Below are 19,231 nucleotides of genomic sequence, written 5' to 3'. Positions count from 1 at the left end.
AGCATCACATTGTAAGGGGGACTCAGGAGAGTAAAAGCAGCCTCCTGCAGATCCCAGCATGCACCACTGGTAGGAACAGAGGCCAGCACATGTCTGCAGGAACTGAAGCCGTTGTCCAGTGTGGGTCTCTGGGCCCCTGTCTGCACTCGAGGCATATTAGACATATAAGACATATTAGAATGTCTGGAAAGGCTGGAGGGAGTTACAACATAATCTCTAAACTGAAACCCTTTGTGGTCAATCACCTCTTCTGGACTGATCCAAAGCCAGGCTGTTTGCTGGATTGTTTTTGTTTTTTTTGTTGTTTTGAAACAGAGTTTTACAGAGCCTTAACTGGTCTGAGCTCACTGAATGTTTTTGGGTTTTTTGTTTTGTTTTTGGTTTTTGGTTTTGTGGGGGTTTTTTGTTTTTTTTTTGTTGTTTTGTTTTGGTTTTTTGGTTTTTCCAGACAGGGTTTCTCTATGTAGCCCTGGCTGTCCTGAAACTCACTCTGTAGACCAGTCTGGCCTCAAACTCACAGAGATCTGCCTGCCTCTGCCTCCCAAGTGCTGGGATTAAAGGCACTGGACACTCTTGCTTAGCTGTGGTATTAAACTTCCAATCCTCCTGCCTCCATCTCCTGAATGCTGGGATTACAGGCATGGACACCTTTTTTATGCAGTGCTGGAGATCAGGACTTCATGCATGCTACCAATTGAGCCTTGCCAGATACTTCTTTACCAAACTGACTGATCACAGTGGGAATGCTCTGTAATGTGAGGTGGTGGAAAGTCCACAGCATTTCCATGTTTGTATTTCCATGAGTGCTGTAACAGAGGCTCCCCACCCCTACCCCAAAATATACAGCATTTCTAAAGCATTTGCATTTGACCAGCTTCAAGTGGACGCCATCCTCTGGGAGGTTTGCTTGTATTTTTCTTGCAGCTCACTGGGACGGCCCCAGCTCCTCTTGCTGCTGCTTATCACAGTCACAGAGCCACGCCTACTGACATACTGATGTGGTTGCTGTTTGGGTGTCCTTTCAAGGCGAACACAGACAGAGAGGCAATTCCCCAGCATCCTCTGTGGACTGGGTTTACTTAGAAATGTCCAATAATCATGGGACAGTGTTTTGTCTCACACTTTCTCAAACTTTGCGGCAGGGTTACCAGGATGTTCGGGATCGGATGATCCACCGGTCCACCAGCCAGGGCTCCATCAACTCCCCTGTCTACAGCCGTCACAGTTACACTCCGACCACGTCCCGCTCACCACAGCATTTCCACAGACCTGGTAAGGCCACCCTTCCTGGGATCTGTTACGTACTGAATGTGGATCTGTGTGAATTTCTTTTCATGCCGTTGGTAGCATATTAAAAAAACCTGACTTAGATCTTTCTTCCCCTCTTGAAGAACAAGGTGAAAACTGGTATCCATCCTTATTTTGTATTATATCTTAGAAAAGTCAGTCATTCTATCAGTGTGTCCACTGTGAGTTATTGAATTACATTTTGATATTGGCCTGCTGAGAACAAAGGACATTTGTAAAGAGTTGATGAAAATCTCATCCGTACAAAACTTAAAACAAAGATCCGAAAGAAAAAAAAAATTTCATTTTATCTGCATCTTCTAAAGTCCAGCATTAGCCATTGGATGGGAAGTTAAAAACCCTCCCCCAGGCACATGACGTTACATCATCAAGCCCTTTCTAGAGTGAGGCCATAGAGTCCCATTAGGCAGCTTTAAGCCTCAGGGATGGAGTGGCCATCTCAGTCTCTGTGGCTGTAAGTGTATGGAGCAGAAGACTGGAAGCCGCAGCAGAGATCCCGAGTGCTCTGAGAAAGAGTTATGGAGAAGTATCAAAGAGATATACTATGTATCTAGAAGACTGCATATCAAGCTGAGAACTTGTAATAGTGAATATCTAGAAGACTCCATCTCAAGCTGAGAACTTGTGATACTCTGTATCTAGAAGACTCCATCTCAAGCTTTTGCTGCTGGGCAGGCTAATGGGAACAAATGTATCCAAACGTTAACCTTTAAATAAAAGAAGGAAAACCAATAGGAGTGATCAGAAAGTAGAAAGGCTGCAGTCTTCTTTTCAAGGTTGTAGATGTAACTCACCCAGAGGACTGAAAGCTATTGAATCCTTGAGTGATAGATCAGTTTCTCCAGACAAGAATGGGGCTGTGGCTGTGCAAAGTGTGTGCTACCACGTGTGAGGCCCTGAGTTCAATTCAGCACCACATACACAAAAATAGACTTAAATGCAGTTTTTAATACTTATTAAATTATGTTAAATGAATGTTTTCAGGATATTCCTTTTTGGGATGTAACTATAGTCATTTTATTTGTACCTGGCCATGAGTTTTTATTTAATCTTTGGGTAATTTGAAATCACTTCAGTGCTACTCTACATATAACATGCTAAGACCGCTAAACCCTGCCCTGACACTGTCAGAGTAGCATGTGGCCACAGGGAAATTGTCCTTTGAAAGCATCTTGAATAGCGAGGGCATGGCCACTGAGCACAGTTGTTCCTTTAAAAGCCCCTGTCCGTGTTGAGCATGAGGAAGCTTTGTCTCTTTAGTCATGGTTTTGATGCTACAGCCTCCAGAACATTCTCTACCTCCTCTCCCAATAGCACACATGTGGAAGACACCAAGCATTCAGCATTAAAATGTTTTTAGTGCCTAGAAGTGAAACCAATAACATGTTTGTATCTCTGTGGAGCAACCAAGTACCCACCCTGTGCATTCTGGATGCCAGATGATGCTTTAATTCCCTGAGTCTGGGTTGAGTTTTGATGGTCCATTCTCCCTCTGAGCAACTGGACTTCTGCCTCCAGAGTCCTCACCACTGCCAGCATCCTCTGTAACTCTGCCCACCCAGCTAATACAACAGGGATTTCCTCGTGCATAAGGAATATGAAATAAAATGCAATTTCCAGTAGGGTAAGCCCTTGTGGCTTAAAAACAAAATGAAACATGACCCTTACATATAAAGATGTCTCTTCAAGATTCTTAAAATGATTGTGGTGTGTTTACATGGCTTTCTGCAGGTTGTTTTGTTGAATACACTTTAAGCAGCTGTTGAGTCTATGTGACATGCTCAGTCCTAGCACTGTGTAGTTGGCACTATTATGCCAATGATCCAGAGACCATGCTCAACAAGCCATTTATTCTCAGAGATTGACTCTGTGTCTACCTGCGCCAGTCTGCAGATTCTGCCCTCTGCCTAGCCCTCAATGGGTACAGTCCTAACCCTCTGTCCTTCCTCCTTTTTCAGATTCCTGATTAACGCTCTTCATTTCCTCCCCACCTTGGGCGCCTGCCCAGCTCCTGTGTTAATTTCTTTCTTCTTTTCTGTTTCCACCTCGCCCTGTCCCGATTGGTTGATTCCCTGCTGCACAGAGCTTTTGTCTCCTGGTGTGCACAGGTGGTCCCCCCTGCGCACCAGCAGCTTCAGCTCCACCCACAGCGACTCCCGTCCCAACCCCCCCTTCAGACACCACTTCCTCCCCTATGTCAAAGGTAAGGAGGCAGGCCTCTGCAGGAGGCAGGGCACCCAGCCTGTGTAGTGGAGATTTATTAGCACCCCCAAGGCTAATAAGATGTATCTCCGGGAGTGAGAGCCACTGAGCTTCTGACCCATCAGCATGCTTCGCGTGTCCTGACTGCCCCTAATTATGGCCTTAGAACTGGCATGGCATCTCACATCCCAAGAGATGCGTCATTTCCAAGAGCTCTGTACAGAGAAATGGGGTATGTACTTAGGAACTAAGATCTGCCTCCTACCAACTAGAAAAATATATTATTATTTTGTCTTTGTATGCGTCAGTGGCAAAATATAATATATACCAGGGTGTTTCCTTGGGTTTCATTTGTGATATGTTTCTGCAAAACACAAGAGTATTGAGTAGCAGATAACGAAAAGTTGTCTTCGTGGTGATAAGCCATTGAACTATGTGAACATGTGTGGATGGTGTAGCTTTTCTCTCTCTCTCTCTCTGAGGTGACTGACTCTGAGTACTTGGCTTTTGATTTGTCCTGATTAATTTCTGTATGATGGATAAGACAGGCTCTGCCTCCTTTTCCCGTTCCCTGCCTGGCATTTCTCCCCTCTACTCCCTGTGTGGCTCTCTGGCTGTTCGATTCCGTGTTGTGTATGGTTCTGTGTTATCCTCCGCCCAGGTCTCCACTTGGAGGAACTGAGAGCCTGGGCAGGCTGTGGAAGGGCCCCCCTTCAGGAAGGACCCCCAGAGGATGCTCACTTGTGGTGTTGCCTTGATCTGAACCACACGAGGCAACATAGTGTCACGGGAGGGAGGCAAGAGCAGCGGTTGTTACGGAGGTGAAAGTGACCTTCGGGGACCGTGTGAGTCCCCGGTGTTCACAGCGCCTGGGTGTCTGGATCTGCCGAGTAGCTGGGTAGCTGGAAGACTTCTCTAGCTCCTGAACACTCATCGTCAGTCTACCCAAGCATTTGTAGCTTCCCCGGACCCCGAACAGTCGACTCCTGAAATGGAGATGTGCTGGGAACTGGGTGTGCGTTATCTCACACTTTCATATGTCAGTGTTTTCCATGCTCTGCAAATAATACAGCCGGGGTCCTAGACAGGTGGCTCAGTGGTGAGGCCCTTTTCCTGCTCTTGCAGAGAGAGGACCTGGGTTAAGTACCCAGTACCCACCTGGCAGCTCACAACCGATTCTACAGGGTTCTGATGCCCTCTTTTTGTCCCTCCAGTTACTACATGCACATGGCACATACATACAGGCACACACATGGTGCACATACATACAGGTACATAAAAATAAGTTGTTGTTTTTTAAAGAATAATATGACTGACATGTAATGGAGCTGTATATTATTTACCATTAGCAAAACTTTTGATGTGGGCACAGCACATTCCAGAAGTCTTGACTGACTACTTAAAACCATTATTAATAGTTAATATAGGGTAGTTTTTATATCTGAGTGTCAAGGTTTTATTTTTTTTAATTTTTATATAGCTGTAAAGAAATTACTGAGAAAAAGCTTCAGTTGTACATTTTAATGAGAGCTTCATATAGTGGTCCTTGACCAAACCAAGGTAACGGTTTTCACTTTTGACTCATTAAAATGTAAACTGCTTTGATTGTAATGTATTTTGCTTTCAGAGAGACAATTTTTGTTAAACATGCCCTTTAAAATTCCACAACATGTATACAAAAAAATTCAACACACTGGGGAATATCAGTGACACAGCCTGGGTCTGGGCATTGCCATAGGAGCCTGTGGACACTGGCATCTTGGATTTGAATATCTTCTCTGTTACATGCGAGCTGTGTGACCTTGAATTGTCTCCTTGTCCTTCTGAACATCGTCTCATTTATAAATCAGAAGGAGAGGACAGGACTCTCCCAGGTCATTAGTTGTGTGAGGTGAGGTATCCTAGTCAGGATACAGCTGTCAGGGTGGTGCTCTCTAAGTGCTTTTGTGTAGTTCAGGCTAGCTTCACACTTCCTGTGGAGAAGTAAATGACCTTGAATCCTTGATTCTTCTGCCTCTCTACTCTTAGATGCAAGGATCTCAAGTGTGTGCCCCCAAACCTAGTTTATGTGGTACCGGGGATCAAACCCAGGGCTATGTGCTCTAAGCCAGCGTTCTACAGACTGAGCTACACCCCAGACCTTAGAGCATTTCTTAATGCATCATTCCACTTACTCTTCAGAGCATTCCTGTGATGTAGGCCTAGTTGGGAGATCAAGGCGCCAGGGTCCTGATGAAGTAATTGATCAAAGGCTTACAACCAGGAAGAGGCAGAACCAGGACCAGACTGCAGGCCTCTCATATCCAGAGGGATTTTTCCAGATTAGCTGCACTTGCTTTAGGATAATTCTACAGGCACTCTAAGTGTTAAAGCAAAATTTCATTTTCTACTTCTTTTTAACCAGAAAATTTCTTTTTTGTTGTTTTTTGGAGACACGGTTTCTCTGTGTAACCACCCTGGCTGTCCTGGAACTCACTCTGTAGAACAAGGTAGCCTTGAACTCACAGAGATCCACCTGTCTCTGCCTCCCGAGTGCTGGAATTAAAGGAGACATTGCATTCTTATTGCAGCTAATACAAAGACTCATTTCAGTCATTTAAATACTAAAGTTACAAACATTTTGCTCTCCAGTAGAAACATCAAATGGTTACAAAAACTGTAAGAGTTCTGTGAGCCTTGGTGATACATTGTCAAAAATGCAAAATGTATTTTTTTCTGTTTGAGTCTGAATTTGACATTTTAAATGTAGTCAAGTATTGTGGGTTTAAACTGTAAAAAGTCCTAAGCCAAGAGGAGTTAGTATGGCCTTGCCTTTATACTTAGACATAGTTAATGCTCTCACTCATTAGATATATGCTTATATTTTGCTTATATGGAATCATCTGTATGATTCATATATAACCTTACCTTCAGTTTTTAGATCAGATGTGCTTTTTACTAATCTAAAAAATAAATCATGGAACATTTGTTCATGGATACAGCTTTTACAGCCTAAGGCTGTTAATGATTAAATACGGATTCTCCCAGGAACTGCTCCTCAGTTATTTTGAAAAGCGTGTTTCCATTTACATAGAAAGCCTTTACAGCCTTTGACCACTGCAGAATGGAGGAAACTGGACCACACCACAGATGTCTTTCAAATGGGACATTGTCTTATTTTGCATTTAATTTTTGTTTCCTTTTTTTGAGACAGGGTCTCACTCGGTAGCCCAAGATGGCCTGGAGCCCATTATATAGCCCAGGCTTGCCTCAGCCTCCTCAGAGCTGAGGTTACAGGCAATAAGCCACCATGCCTAGCTTTGTGCTATTTGGTCTTGGCACCTAGCTGGCTACCATGGGCGTTCTGTTTTAATGAGTATTCGTCAAAGAATGTGACTCAGAGAAGGATGTCCATCCCAGGAATACAGAGCTAGAAACAGAAGAGGTCCTTGTCGCTCTGGCGGCAGGAGCCCAGCCTTCTGTTGGCCAGGTCTGCTTCCTGGTCCCCCTTTCTGATGAATGCAGCCCAGGCCCCCAGGGTTCACGGAGCTGGAGACATGTGTGAGGTCTAAAGCTGGCAGGCTCCTCCCAGCTGCCTCTGCCTCACTGGCTTCCCCATCCGCTTTCTGTAACGAAGACCATTATGCTCTGAAAGATCCCCATCTTCATCTGTTCTCCAAGCTTTCAGCTCCATTCTGAATTGGAGAGTCCTGGCTGGGCCGTTCAGACAACTTCATGCCTGGAGATTTGCAGAAACCCGGGCTTTGCTGGATTCCTTCTCTCCCTTCTTCCCCTTTGAAAACCTCTTAGACATCACATCCATGTCCAGGAGGTAAAAAATAAGGTTGTGAGTAGGAAGGCTACTTAGATCAAGGTGCTGTGAAAGAATCTTTCTTGTTAGGCTACCTTGTAGTGCTGCTACAAGGTAAACACATACTCAGCATTTCCTGAAAGTAATCTAATCGTCACTAAGGTTTTAGATGAGAATGGGCCATCTTGAAACTCTGTCACAGAATTCCAGAGGCTGCCGACACTGAGCTCCGCCTAGATAGACAGTCATGGTTTAAGAATATGAGCACACCCCGAAAGCCAGGCAGTGCTCCAGCACCATGTTGATTCACTCCCTTTAGAATTAGTCATCAAGGCTCTCGTGGCGCCAGAAAGAATGAAAAGGAGGAAAATGTCTGAATTAAGTACAGTGAGAAGAATCCTGCCAGTGAGCAGTCTCCCAGGGACCAACAGTCTGGCTGATTAGGCTGGCATGAGAGATGCTGAGAATTAAGGATGAGAACTGTAAATGTAGAGGAAGCCTCTCACTGATGACTGAGATCACTGAAACCAGCCTGGTGGACAGTGATGACGGTGGCCATGCCTTCCAATGTGGTGCTTTCTCTAGCATATGCACTCAGTCTGCTGATGCTAAGCAAAACAGAAACTATCTTGGAACCCCACTGGTTTTTCCTCCCAGAGTGGAGTTGGAAGTCATGTAATTTTTATTTTATTTTACTTTCTATGCGCACTGGTGTTTTGCCTGCATGTGTGTCTGTAGGAGGGTGTCGGATGCCCTAGAACTAGAGTTACAGACAATTGGGAGCTGCCACGTGGGTGCAGGGAATTGAACCCAGGTCCTCTAGAGGAGCAGCCAGTGCTCAATCACTGCTGAGCCAGCTCTCAGCCTGGAGTTCATGTGTTTATATTAGAAAAGAGACTTGATCTGGAGAATTTTTTTTCTTTCTTTTAAAAATATCTCCTGATAGCTCAAATTTTTGGTAGTTCAGGGCTAAGAATTTGGAATTCAGCAACATTATCCACCACACAGCTCATTCCCTCACTGATCCACTGTGGTGTGTGAGTTACTATGGCTTCTTGTGTGTAAGAAGTCCCTCAGTTTGAGAGATCTGGCTGTGGTAACCCAGCAAGCCAGGCTTGTTCGCCCGTCCTCATGCCCCAGTTAATGAGGTGAGTAATGATGAAGGCAGACAAAGGAGATACATGAGCATGTTAGGAAAAAGGGACACACGAGGTGTCCAGTGACCGCCACGTCCACCTGTGGAGTCCTCAGTAAAGCTTTAGATTAAAATAGAGGAACAATGGAGGCAGAGAGAAGAGCCGTGCATAGAGTCTTGGGTCCTGGTCAAGACTCTGTGAGTAAATGTGTGTCATGCAGGTGTGAGGACCTAAGTTCAGAGGTCTAACACCTATGGAGTACCAGCCATGATGGTGGATGCCTACAACCCCGGCACTGGGAAGGCAGAGACAGGCAGATCCTAGGGTCTCACTGGCCGGCCCGCCTAGCCAAAATGGAAAGTTCTAATTCAGTGGGAGACTCTGTCTCAAAAAACTAAGGTGGAGAATAATAGAGGAAGATGCCCAAAGTTGACCTCTGGCCCTTTCATTCACAGCCATGGGTGACTGTACCTACACATGCACATCTGTGCGCACGCACACACACACACACACACACACACACACACAAGTCCTGGTCAAATATCGTCCTGCCCATAATTCTCAGCTCCAGTACTGCAAGATGGTACATGTCAGCTTGTTAATTGCTGTTTTCAGCCAGGAGTGATGTTCCCTGTGATATGATCTCCTCTAGGGTGTAGGTTTTGTATCATAGATAGTTGTTCTTATCTTGGGGATGGTCTGTTCTGTGAGGATTCATTGTTCCTACAGTCAATTTAAAACAATGGCTTGTCTCTGCCCCTTCCGCATGGATGGGGAAAGGGATAGGTGAGTCAGACAGACATTCCTCAGCGACTGACAGACACTCCTCAGGGACCGTGCAGCAGCAAGCAGGAGTCTGACTCAAAGCAAAGAAGATGGACACAAAATGAAGTAAAGATGACCAGCTTCCATCCTGCTCTTGGTTACTTTGTAGGCTCAGAGGAGGAGTCAGTGCCTTTCAGAAATCACCTTCACCTACTGTTTGAGACAGTCCTGTGGGGAATTTTAGATGATCATAGAACTAAATCTACTCCCAAAGACTTACATATGCTACTAGTGGTTTGGGTTTTGACTTTTAATAACTAGAAAGATCATTGGCTGTTGAGGATACGCAACCAAGTCAAAAGCAACAGTGTCATTACTGGTGACAGCACTCCTCGGTCCCAGAACCTTCTAGAGTCTTTACCCTTGTTGGAAAGTGATAGGTTGCTGTCTGACACCAGGGGTCATACTGACGGAGCCTTGGAACTGTTATCTGCCTTTAGCAACCTTCAGCCTCAGCCCAGCATGTGCTCACGTGTTTTCAATGACCCTACTTAATCAATATCGAGATGTGGTTACTGAACACCCATCTCACCAAGCTTGTGAAAACCCTCTCCTGAACCCGGTGCTCTGCAAGGACACCAGGGTTGCAGGTGGATCCAGGGCAGGCAACAGTGTGCTTCAGAACTGACGGTGGTGAGAGGGTGGGGCTTCTCTGTGCTTCCTTTGGTGGAAACTCCTAAGAACCTTCCGTTTTCAGCTTGTAGCAGTTGTCCAACACTTACGGGATTAAAAGATTCTTCTGGAGTGAAACCATGAAGTTGGAGGATGGAGTAAAATGAAAAGATACTGGGAGCTGCCATTGTGATCCCATTGCTGGGTACCAGCGTCTGGGTTCCTTGAGAGATGTCATGGCCAATCCCACAGGGGCGCTTGCTAAGTTAGGCCAGGCGTAGCTGTCGGAGCAGTAAGTTGGCTTGTATCGGTCATTCACTCCCAGGCAGTTCCTAAGAGCTCGCTCTTGGCCAGGGCATGAGCTGAGTGTTGGGCAGAACGAAGGAGGGTCAGTTCTAGTTCAGCTGTACATTGCCATGGCATCTCATTTTCAAACACAAGCCGTAACCTTCTCTCTCCTTTCCTTTTCTGCCTGTTTCTTCATGCATTTTGTCAGACATGAACTAGCTGTTGCTCTTTGGGAGAGTAAGACTGTCACATTTTACTTCACTCCTGTCTTGGAGTGACCTAGAAATGTCTATGTGGAGACATTTAAATATTCGACACACCTTAAAGCCCTGGCAATTGACGTCTTTCATGCTTTGCTGGTCAGATTTAGGACGGGTTGACTTGAGGAAGTTGGCCCAAACTTGTTTCTGACAGTGTCTGATTTGCTAGAAACAGAACACTTGCCTAGAATGTGCAAGGCCCCAAACTCAATTCCAAGTAGTAAATAAAAAACAAACAAAATTAAAACATTTGTACTTCAAGTGAATGAAGCAGCAGCCTACGAAGTGCTTTAAAAAACTGAAAAATCCTATGTCCTAAAAGAGAGACTTCTGTCTTGAATGAAGACCTCTAAGGACAACAGTGAGAGTAAAACAATTAATAATTTCATAGGCTTGGGTGTCCTTGGTGTTCTGGTGCATTCTTAGGACACAATGCTTGCTCAGATGTGGGGCGGGACAAATTAGGCCAGGAGCTCATTTCATCCTAATTTTGCATAGCTCTTCCCTGCATCCCTATGGACAGAAGGGAAGGAGTGTGTGTGTGCGTGTGTGTGTGTGTGTGTGTGTGTGTGTGTGTGTGTCCGTCCGTCCCTGTCTGTGCTTGAGGGTCTTGCAGCTAAGCTCCAGCCCTCCCCGTCCCACACATAGTGTCTCCTCTATGGACAACTTGGAGCACTGTAGTCTTATCACACCCTAGCCCACGATGTTCCAGGTCTCCGGACTTGTCTTGCAGCTCACCTGGGACCTTTCTCTCCGATACCATGCTCCCGGGGACTTTCTAAAGAACCGAGGAAGCCTGCGTCTCCTTTCTGAGCTTGCAGATCAGTCCCCTGAGTGAGCAGGTGCACAGTGTAGCAATGCCAAGGCGGGGAGACCTGAGAAGCAGGGGCAGAACCTATCTCCCGCCCTGATTTGCATGGCCGCAGTGTTCAGTTAGTGTGCTAGCGATTGGCGCACTGGCCAGGAGGAGTCTCATCTTGGAGGAGAACACAAATAGTTCCAAGGTATCTGGCAAGGAGGGGTGTAACTCCATCCGTATACTTTAGAGCAAGGGAAACAGAAACATACACTGTGATGAAAGCACTTCATATTGTGAGGGGAAGGACCGGATGACCACTGAGGCGCCCAGACTTAGCCTTGAGTTAAGAGAAACATGTTCTAGTGGCCTCCCTCTGCCACTGTGCCTAGAAGCAGTCATGCTGGAGTTGGGGCCTGCACATCCCACCCACCTACATGCCTGGGGTTTAAGCATCTGACGACCCTGCGTCGGCAGCCAGTGGCTGTCCATTCCCCCCACACACTTACCATCTCATCAGTTTGCGGAGCTCATGGCCTCCACTGCATGCCATTGGAATGATGCATCCCTGAGTGCTGGCTGCTTTGAACCTGGTCCTACCTGAGCTCAAATCTCCCCTTGGGAAAACTAAACCTGTTGCTACCACCTTCGCCAAGTTGACAAATGGAGTTTGTTTTGCCTTTCTGACGTCCCTTCCTTCCAGCCTGTTGTGTTGAAGTTTGATACGCTTGCTCAGTGCCCTTTAGTGCTCCTCCTCTCTCATTCTGTTTTTCCATTCTTCTCATTGGAGGCAATGAGCCGTCCAGCGGCCGGAGCTCCCCTCTCCCTTACCGGCCCGACAACCGCCCTCTAACTCCAACTTACGCTCAGGCCCCTAAACATTTCCATGTTCCAGGTAGGAGCTGACACTGTGTGTCTGGTGTCGTGTCTCGGTGTAGAACGTAGCCTTGTAACCTCGTCTGTCTCCATTCCTCATGTTCCTTCATCAAGACATGCACAGTCAACCAAAAACTAAATTGCAGGATCTGGCCTTCTGAATGATCTGAACTGAAGGTGGTGGGACCAAGTTGAAGGCCTAAGTTTTCAATTAAAACCATTTTTGTTTTTATGGCTGGGCATTAAAGCCAGGGCCTTACTTGTACATACTGTATGAGTGCCAGCTCGCTGAGCCACATACCCAGCCCTCAAATGTCCTTGTAGAGACTGTGAGGAGAGTGGGGGGCAGAGCTGGTAAAGACCAACAGGAAGGGCTGGGTTTTTCCTCTGTCAGACTGTGGTTCAGGGGCATTCACAAATAAATAATCCTGAGAGGGGTCTAGCTATCTCATCCTAAGATGAACCACACTGTCACCCGAGAATCCCTTCAGAGTCGTAACATTGGATCAGCCGGGTGGTGTTTCTGTAGTAGGCAGGGAGCAGGTCACCTGAACAGTTTACCAACATATCTTGCAATTTAGGCTTGGCACAGCAAGCTTTGCCCTCGTCACAGTGCTCAAATAGTAACGTGCCATCAAAAGCTGGAAAACCAGCGGGCACAATGCGCACGCCTTGAATCCCAGCACTGGGGAGGCAGAGGCACGTGGATCTCTGTGGGTTCAAGGCCAGCCTGGTCTATAAAGTGATTTTTCAGGACAGCCAAGGCTACACAAAGAAACCCTGTCTAGAAAACCAAAACAAAACAAAACAAATTTAAAAAAAAAAAACCAGAAAACCCAGAGCCTGTCACTATCCTGACATTCAGGGTCAGCTCAGTCCGTAAGAGTGACCGACCATCTGAGGCCACCAGAAGTTTCATCAACTGCCACTAGGTTCCTATTACTAAGCCTACCTGGAATCTCTGTTCATCATTTTCTTCGAATTCTGAATGTACCCAGAAAATCAGGAAGGCGCAGTGAGATTGGAAACACTCAGCTAGGACTGTCTTTTTCTCATTAATCTTGAAAACCGTTATGTACATTTGAAGTTTTTTATATGAAGGATTCCCCTCCAAGGTACAGTACCTAAGACAAAGGGGGAACAGAAAGAGAACTTTGGAAATATCCGAACACTTTTAGTCACAGTGAAATGGTGGCTTAGTCAGACCGAGTCTCCGCAGACATGGGTAGCATTTTGTACTGCTTTTTTTTTTCCTGCTTGCTTCTTAACACAAATTTGGCTTCTCTGGATTAGGACTTTGTGTATCATCCCCAGTGTTGCTGTGTGTATTCTTAGCTTCTCCACATCGCTGTCCATTGCTCCTCTCATTAACTGAAATTGTAAATTGAGCCACCGGACTCCGGGTAGCTCAATTTCTAGACAGTAGCGATTTGGGGATTATTTTTCCCCAAACTGGTTACGTCTTCCTCCTCCACTGCGTACATCGCTTCCTGTCTCGATCCCACTTTCAGTGAAGTCTGTGTGTGAAATAAATGGCTCATGAATAAGAGGCGCCTCTCTGAGCGCTAGGATGTATTACAAAGGCTCCCACGTCACTTGTGTGTAGATTCGCTCATTTCTGTGGTCTGTTCTGCCAGTGGACTCAGTCTTTGTAATACGAGGGTAGCCCTCTGGTCGTTTTTGTTCCTGAGTCTTCCGTCCCCACCCTCTGGTTGGCCTAGTCATTGCTTTGTTTTCTTTTTCTCCATTTCTGAGCTGGTTCCCATAATCACACATCTTTGCTTTTCATTTCCACAGATCAAGGGATCAACATTTACCGAAAACCTCCCATCTACAAACAGCATGGTAATGCTCCCTTCCTCAGTTCTGAAACGGCGGGTCAGCTGGGCTCTGTTCTCTTCCGAAAGGCTTGCCTGATGCAGTTTAGGATGACTCAAACTGGGGCACGCCGCGCGTTATGTATGCCCTTGTACTCTGACAGGATACAAATACTGACTTGAAATCCATGTGCCTGGTAGAGAGCTCAATTAGGAAGTTTCTAACCCACTTCTGATCCCGTCAAGCGGGGAATCATCCCGTCCGCAGAAAGGGGAGTTGTGGTCGCACAAAAGCAAATAGCCTATGACCTTTCTTCAGCCATTGAGTAACTTAACTGACTTTTAAATAAACTTGATGAACTTGCAACTAGTTCAAATAATTAAAGCTAGTAAAAATAAAACACCTACTAAAGGCACGAACCCCATAGTAGGCAGGGGAACAAGCTGAGGCGAGAAGAGGGTCCATCCCATACTGCAGATGTGGCTGTGTGGTTCATGGGCGTAATAAACCCTCTGTTTTTGTGTTCTCGTCTGTAAAGACCAATGATTTAGATAATGTGTCTCTTATATTCCTAGAAGTGAGGAATCACCAAGGTGGATTTATTACTGTGTTTTCATTTTCTGGGGATATAGGTCTTCTAAACCCAAGAAACCACAGTATTTTCTGCGAGTTTCTTTTTTTTTTTTTTTTTCTGGCCACTATCAAGACTGTCTGGATTTATCTGCCATAAATCTGTGGCTTAGGTAGATGGCCCAAAGTGGCTTTTCAGTGAGTTCTGAAAATTACATATTAATTGTGTTTGGAGATTTGAAGGCTGTCCATAGAATCTAGTTAGGAATAAGTAAGAATTCAGATTTCAGCTGAAAATAAAGAAGGAAAAACATTCAGACCAACATTCTAGGGAGAGGAAAAGTGTGTATTGTTTGGTTTTCCTTTTCTTTTTTGTTTCAAGGTTTTACATCCTGTGCTTGCATTTTAAGTTTATTAACATTGTTTTTGTTTTTGTTTCTTTATGGTTTAATGTCTTCCCACACACTCATTAACATGTGAATGTTAACTACTGACTTCACCATGCTAATGCGTAAGTAAGTACTGTTTGAAGTCATGCTTTTTTATTTTCCTTTAACAAGAGATCATCCAGAGTTAGACTTAGCTGCTTAGAGATGTCTGTAAATTAAAGTCTCTAGTCCCTAGCGCCCTAAACAACCTTCAGACCGGAGCCCAGAGGTTGGAGAGTGCTGGACTCCCTGGGGAAGGAATGGCGGTTCTTCCATGATAATCATTTGGCAGAAGTCCTTGTTTTAGGCCTACTGTGTGTAATTAATCAGTGGCAGAACTGGGGCAACACTTTCCTAGGCATGTTTGCAGAACTCTGCTCATGCCAAAGAAATAGATATCGTGCCCCAAATTTATACCTGTGCCCTGGAACATTTGCCAGGAAAATTGAACGTCACCTTTCTTCATCTTTACATAGAAGTCCAGTCTTGTGCTGACACTCTGACCCCTCCAGGGCGGACACGATGTTTCCTAAGCCAAGATTCTTTTTTTTTCCCATTAAGTTAATGATTCTGAGACACACTGCTTCTTGCTCAGCCAAGACCCTATCCCTTATCATTGGGTAGCCTTGGTCAAGTCACAGGAGCGAGTCAAAGGCCAGAAGGTTCCTGAAAGAATTGGAATATTCATAAAGTTGTTTCCCGACTTAAAAATGTGAGCCCTAAAGAAAAGTAATTTAACTTGAGCCTTAATAAACATGTTTTAAAGTGCCAGACAAGTTTGCCAAGTCAGTTGGAATTCGGGACTGACTACTCAACCCGGTTGGTTTTGCTGATTCTGTGATTGGATCTGGGGCTCGAAGCCGGGGAGTCCTCCACTAAGCATGGCCATTACAAACCCTGGGAACTAACGTTGCTTGCCTGGGCTGCTCTCGTTTTCACTTGGCCACCTCCCTTGTTTGAACAGACCCCTGAACAACAGTGAGTCTGGGGGTAACCATAAATCACACCGAGGTCCTGCAAAGCCAGAACTGGGTTTCTCCGTTTCAATTTCTCCTAAGATTGAAAGACCCACAGAGAGTGTGTAAAGGCTTCATAAACTAGATTAGCATATCTGTGGCTTCTGCCCCCCAAATACAGAGCCCAGCCCCTCCCTAAATATTAACAACTACAGCCAAATACGGCTTTTCCTGCTTCCTACTTAGCTCTTTAATTTCAAATTTGAACTCAAATTTCTAATTGTCAAAATGTCTAATACCAAGAATATTTATAAATTAGAGAGTAGACAGTTCTATGGTGGCTAGAATGTTCAGAGTTCTGGCTATGAAGAATGGAAAATCCTGTCTGTGGGGTGGTACCACCACCACCTTACAGACCCATAGCTAAGCATCCCTGGTTCCCACCTAGATGCAGCTGCCTTGGCAGCCCAGAGCAAGGCTTCAGAAGACATCATCAAGTTTTCCAAGTTCCCAGCGGCCCAGGCGCCAGATCCCAGCGAGATACCAAAGATTGAGACGGACCACTGGCCTGGTCCCCCCTCTCTTGCCGCCGTAGGTATGCAACCGATACAGCTAAGTCAAACAGACGATTCCTAGGAGAGTGCAAAATTGAATTGCCTAAAAACATGCAAAGAAATGTCACAAAGATGTGTAAGGAAGGCATATAGACCAAGGGGTAGAATAGTGAAAAGAATGAATGTGACGTCAGTGTGCATGCAAAATGCTTAAAAGTTATAAAACTCTGCCTCCCACGGCCTGGCTGTACACAGAGCACCCAAAGATCCAGAACTGGTCTAAAACTCACGGCTTGCATGGACTGACCCAGCTGTCTGTTGAACACAGTTAGCCAGAGCCTGCCGTCAAGAGCACTGTTCTGGAGAGCAGAGCGGGTGAAGTTGTGGGCACCCACTGTAACGTGACTTTCCCCAGTTAAGTTTGTTTTAGACCGTGTCTGGACTGTCTTCCTCACTGCTAACAGGCAGCCTTCACACTGTCACCCTCTCCCTGCTCTGCCAAGGCATCTGCTCCTCTGCCAAGAAGGGCTGTAGTAGGCATCCCGGAGTGTAACTTGTGTGTGAATTTACATCTGTCATTCCATGATCCAGCGCTCCAATGGCAATTGGAACATGTCCATGTCCTTCTTCGCTTTCTGCTTTCCAGTATGTCTGCGTCTTTACCATTCTGTCCTTAGTGAAATCACTCAAGCCTGTAGAAATGGATTACCAAGGCCAGTAGCTAAAACTGGAACAGAAGTTCATTTTAAAGTAATTAATAGTTATAGAAATAGTTGAAGAGAAATACATTCTCATTAACCACAAATATTCTATAATTAGGTTGATGAGATGTATCTACTTCTTACAAACTTTGGTCTATCGATTTTTATTTAATAAAATAAAGAAAAAATCCACATTGACGTTTTTAAGCCTAACAATGAAGTATCTGTCAATCTCTGCCCTTCAGGAAGCTTCAGGGCTCCTAGGTTTCTACCTCAGCTACATTGCTTAGTAGGTTCAGAGAGAGGGAAAGTCATCATCACTGAATAGCCTGGCGTTGCCTAGAATCCTAAAGTGAGGAAAATGCCTGCTCCATTCATCAGAATAGTGAAAAGCACAGCTATTGACAAACGTTTATTTTTATTAGATTAGAAAAAGGTCCTGTTTGCTCGGCCAGGTTCATCGAAGCGATTTAGGGAAAACGGCGCTTTCTTAAGCCCTCCAGTCGCTCGGACAGATGCCTCCCGGAGGCCAGAAGGGATGTGTCTGCTGCAGTGTAGTTCCAAAGTCGCTGAGCTGTAGGAACCCTGGTTTTGTTGACCTGCCTATTAGTGGCAAATTCTTTTGTGACTGATTTTTACTATGTGTGAAAAGGAAAATTACAGACCTCGCCTTTAAAAGAAGCACAGCAAGTGTCCTTTTTAATGGATTTACTAAGGGTAGAAGAAAAAGTGGCAGTTTTCATTAAAGAGTCTAAAACCAGGAAAAGCGGGAACTGCAAGTTTTAAAAACTTGCCACAAGATGGTGACTGTCCCTGTAATGTGTAGCTATATAGATGTGTTTGGAATCCTTGCTAGTTAAATGACCCTCGGGTCATCAAGTGATAGCTGGAGGTACTCACCTCTCTCTCCACTTAGTATAATGTTGATGATGCCTTGGGACTCGGTTGCCATGGCAAGCCCAGGTCTAGTTAACAGGCAGGTGTTGAAAGGCCAAATCCCCACCTTGGCTGCGTTGCACACTGAACTAGCACATCAGACGAGCCTTGAGAAGCCAGCCCACGGTGCCGGGTTGGTGGTGGGTATTTTCTCCCGCGGTATTGTGCCCGTCATCATGTGGAAGCCTGCTGCCCACCTTACCAGCCTGACAGACAGCCAGGTGGACTAGACCGCTAAGATTCCTCTGTCACGGGGCTGATGTGAGAAGTTGTCTTTACTGTGGAATTAGGAACTGACATGAGACGCAGATCTAGTGGCAGAGAGGAAGATGAGGAGGAGCTCCAGAGACGCCGTCAGCTTCAAGAAGAGCAATTGATGAAGGTTTGTCCACACTGCCGCCCTCAATTCCGTTCCCAGTACCACCATCTGCACACCACCAAGGGAAGTAGGTGGCGGTCCCCGGCCTGAAGGGCTTGCAAGGCATGGCAGGCATCTGGTGATCCGACGTGGTAACAGTGAGGCTGGAAGGTTAGAGGGTCACAGAATGCAGGGAGCACTTGACTATGGGGTAGGCGGACCAGTTGACAGGATACGGAGGGTTCCTGCAGACCAAGGTGGTGTATACCCAGGGGCATGCCGGTCTTGCTAGAGGGATTTCCTTGGGATGACATATTGATCCAAATCTTTCCTCAGGACAGAATATATATCTGGAATGATAAGGTACCAACTGGTCTGCCACCAAGAGCCCTCCTCCCCCCACTCCTTGCTCGGACCTTTGGCGCCTCAGAGGGCTAGTGAATTCTAATCTCAGACCACTAAGGGGCTAATGCATCCCTTAAAATGGTGTTCTCTAAAGATGCTTGACATGCACGTGGTGTTGCATGCATGCGTGCGTGGGAGAAGGGAGGGAGAGCAGCACGTCTGTGTAAAGTGCACACAGCAGAGGTGGGCATAAGTCAGGAGACGGAGCGGGGACGCCTCGTGGGCGCACGCTGTTTGTTTCCTTCTGGATTTTCTAAAGTATGTGCAAGCATATATTCCTTTTTTAGTGTTTTATTATAAGGCAAGCAATGCAAATTCTTAATCTCTCCCTCCTGTATCAAAAATCATCCGATGTGTACACATGCCGAGGCCTTTGGGGAGGGCAAAGGATGGAAGGCGGCCTTTTAAGATG

The 19,231-nt window shown here is 45.8% G+C and overlaps 1 protein-coding gene across 20 annotated transcripts in view; it reads left to right on the top strand.

Moving 5' to 3' along the window:
- The window catches only part of Ablim1 (actin binding LIM protein 1), a 314,113-nt gene that overhangs the window by 280,551 nt on the left and 14,331 nt on the right, over positions 1-19,231 (top strand). For 7 of the 20 annotated variants that reach the window (XM_042265837.2, XM_076563380.1, XM_076563377.1 and 4 more), the window contains 5 exons: positions 1,143-1,272; positions 12,008-12,112; positions 13,891-13,938; positions 16,314-16,460; positions 18,347-18,438. In XM_042265837.2, the coding sequence (XP_042121771.1) occupies positions 1,143-1,272; positions 12,008-12,112; positions 13,891-13,938; positions 16,314-16,460; positions 18,347-18,438 (522 nt within the window). Of the gene's footprint in view, positions 1-1,142; positions 1,273-3,391; positions 3,512-12,007; positions 12,113-13,890; positions 13,939-16,313; positions 16,461-18,346; positions 18,439-19,231 lie in introns of all 20 variants that reach the window. The other 13 variants (XM_042265916.2, XM_076563374.1, XM_076563375.1 and 10 more) reach the window with 6 other exon arrangements.

The sequence above is a fragment of the Peromyscus maniculatus genome, chromosome 1, assembly GCF_049852395.1.
Source record: "Peromyscus maniculatus bairdii isolate BWxNUB_F1_BW_parent chromosome 1, HU_Pman_BW_mat_3.1, whole genome shotgun sequence".
In the NCBI taxonomy this organism is placed as follows: domain Eukaryota; kingdom Metazoa; phylum Chordata; class Mammalia; order Rodentia; family Cricetidae; genus Peromyscus; species Peromyscus maniculatus.
This window is presented reverse-complemented; position numbering and strand designations above follow the sequence as displayed.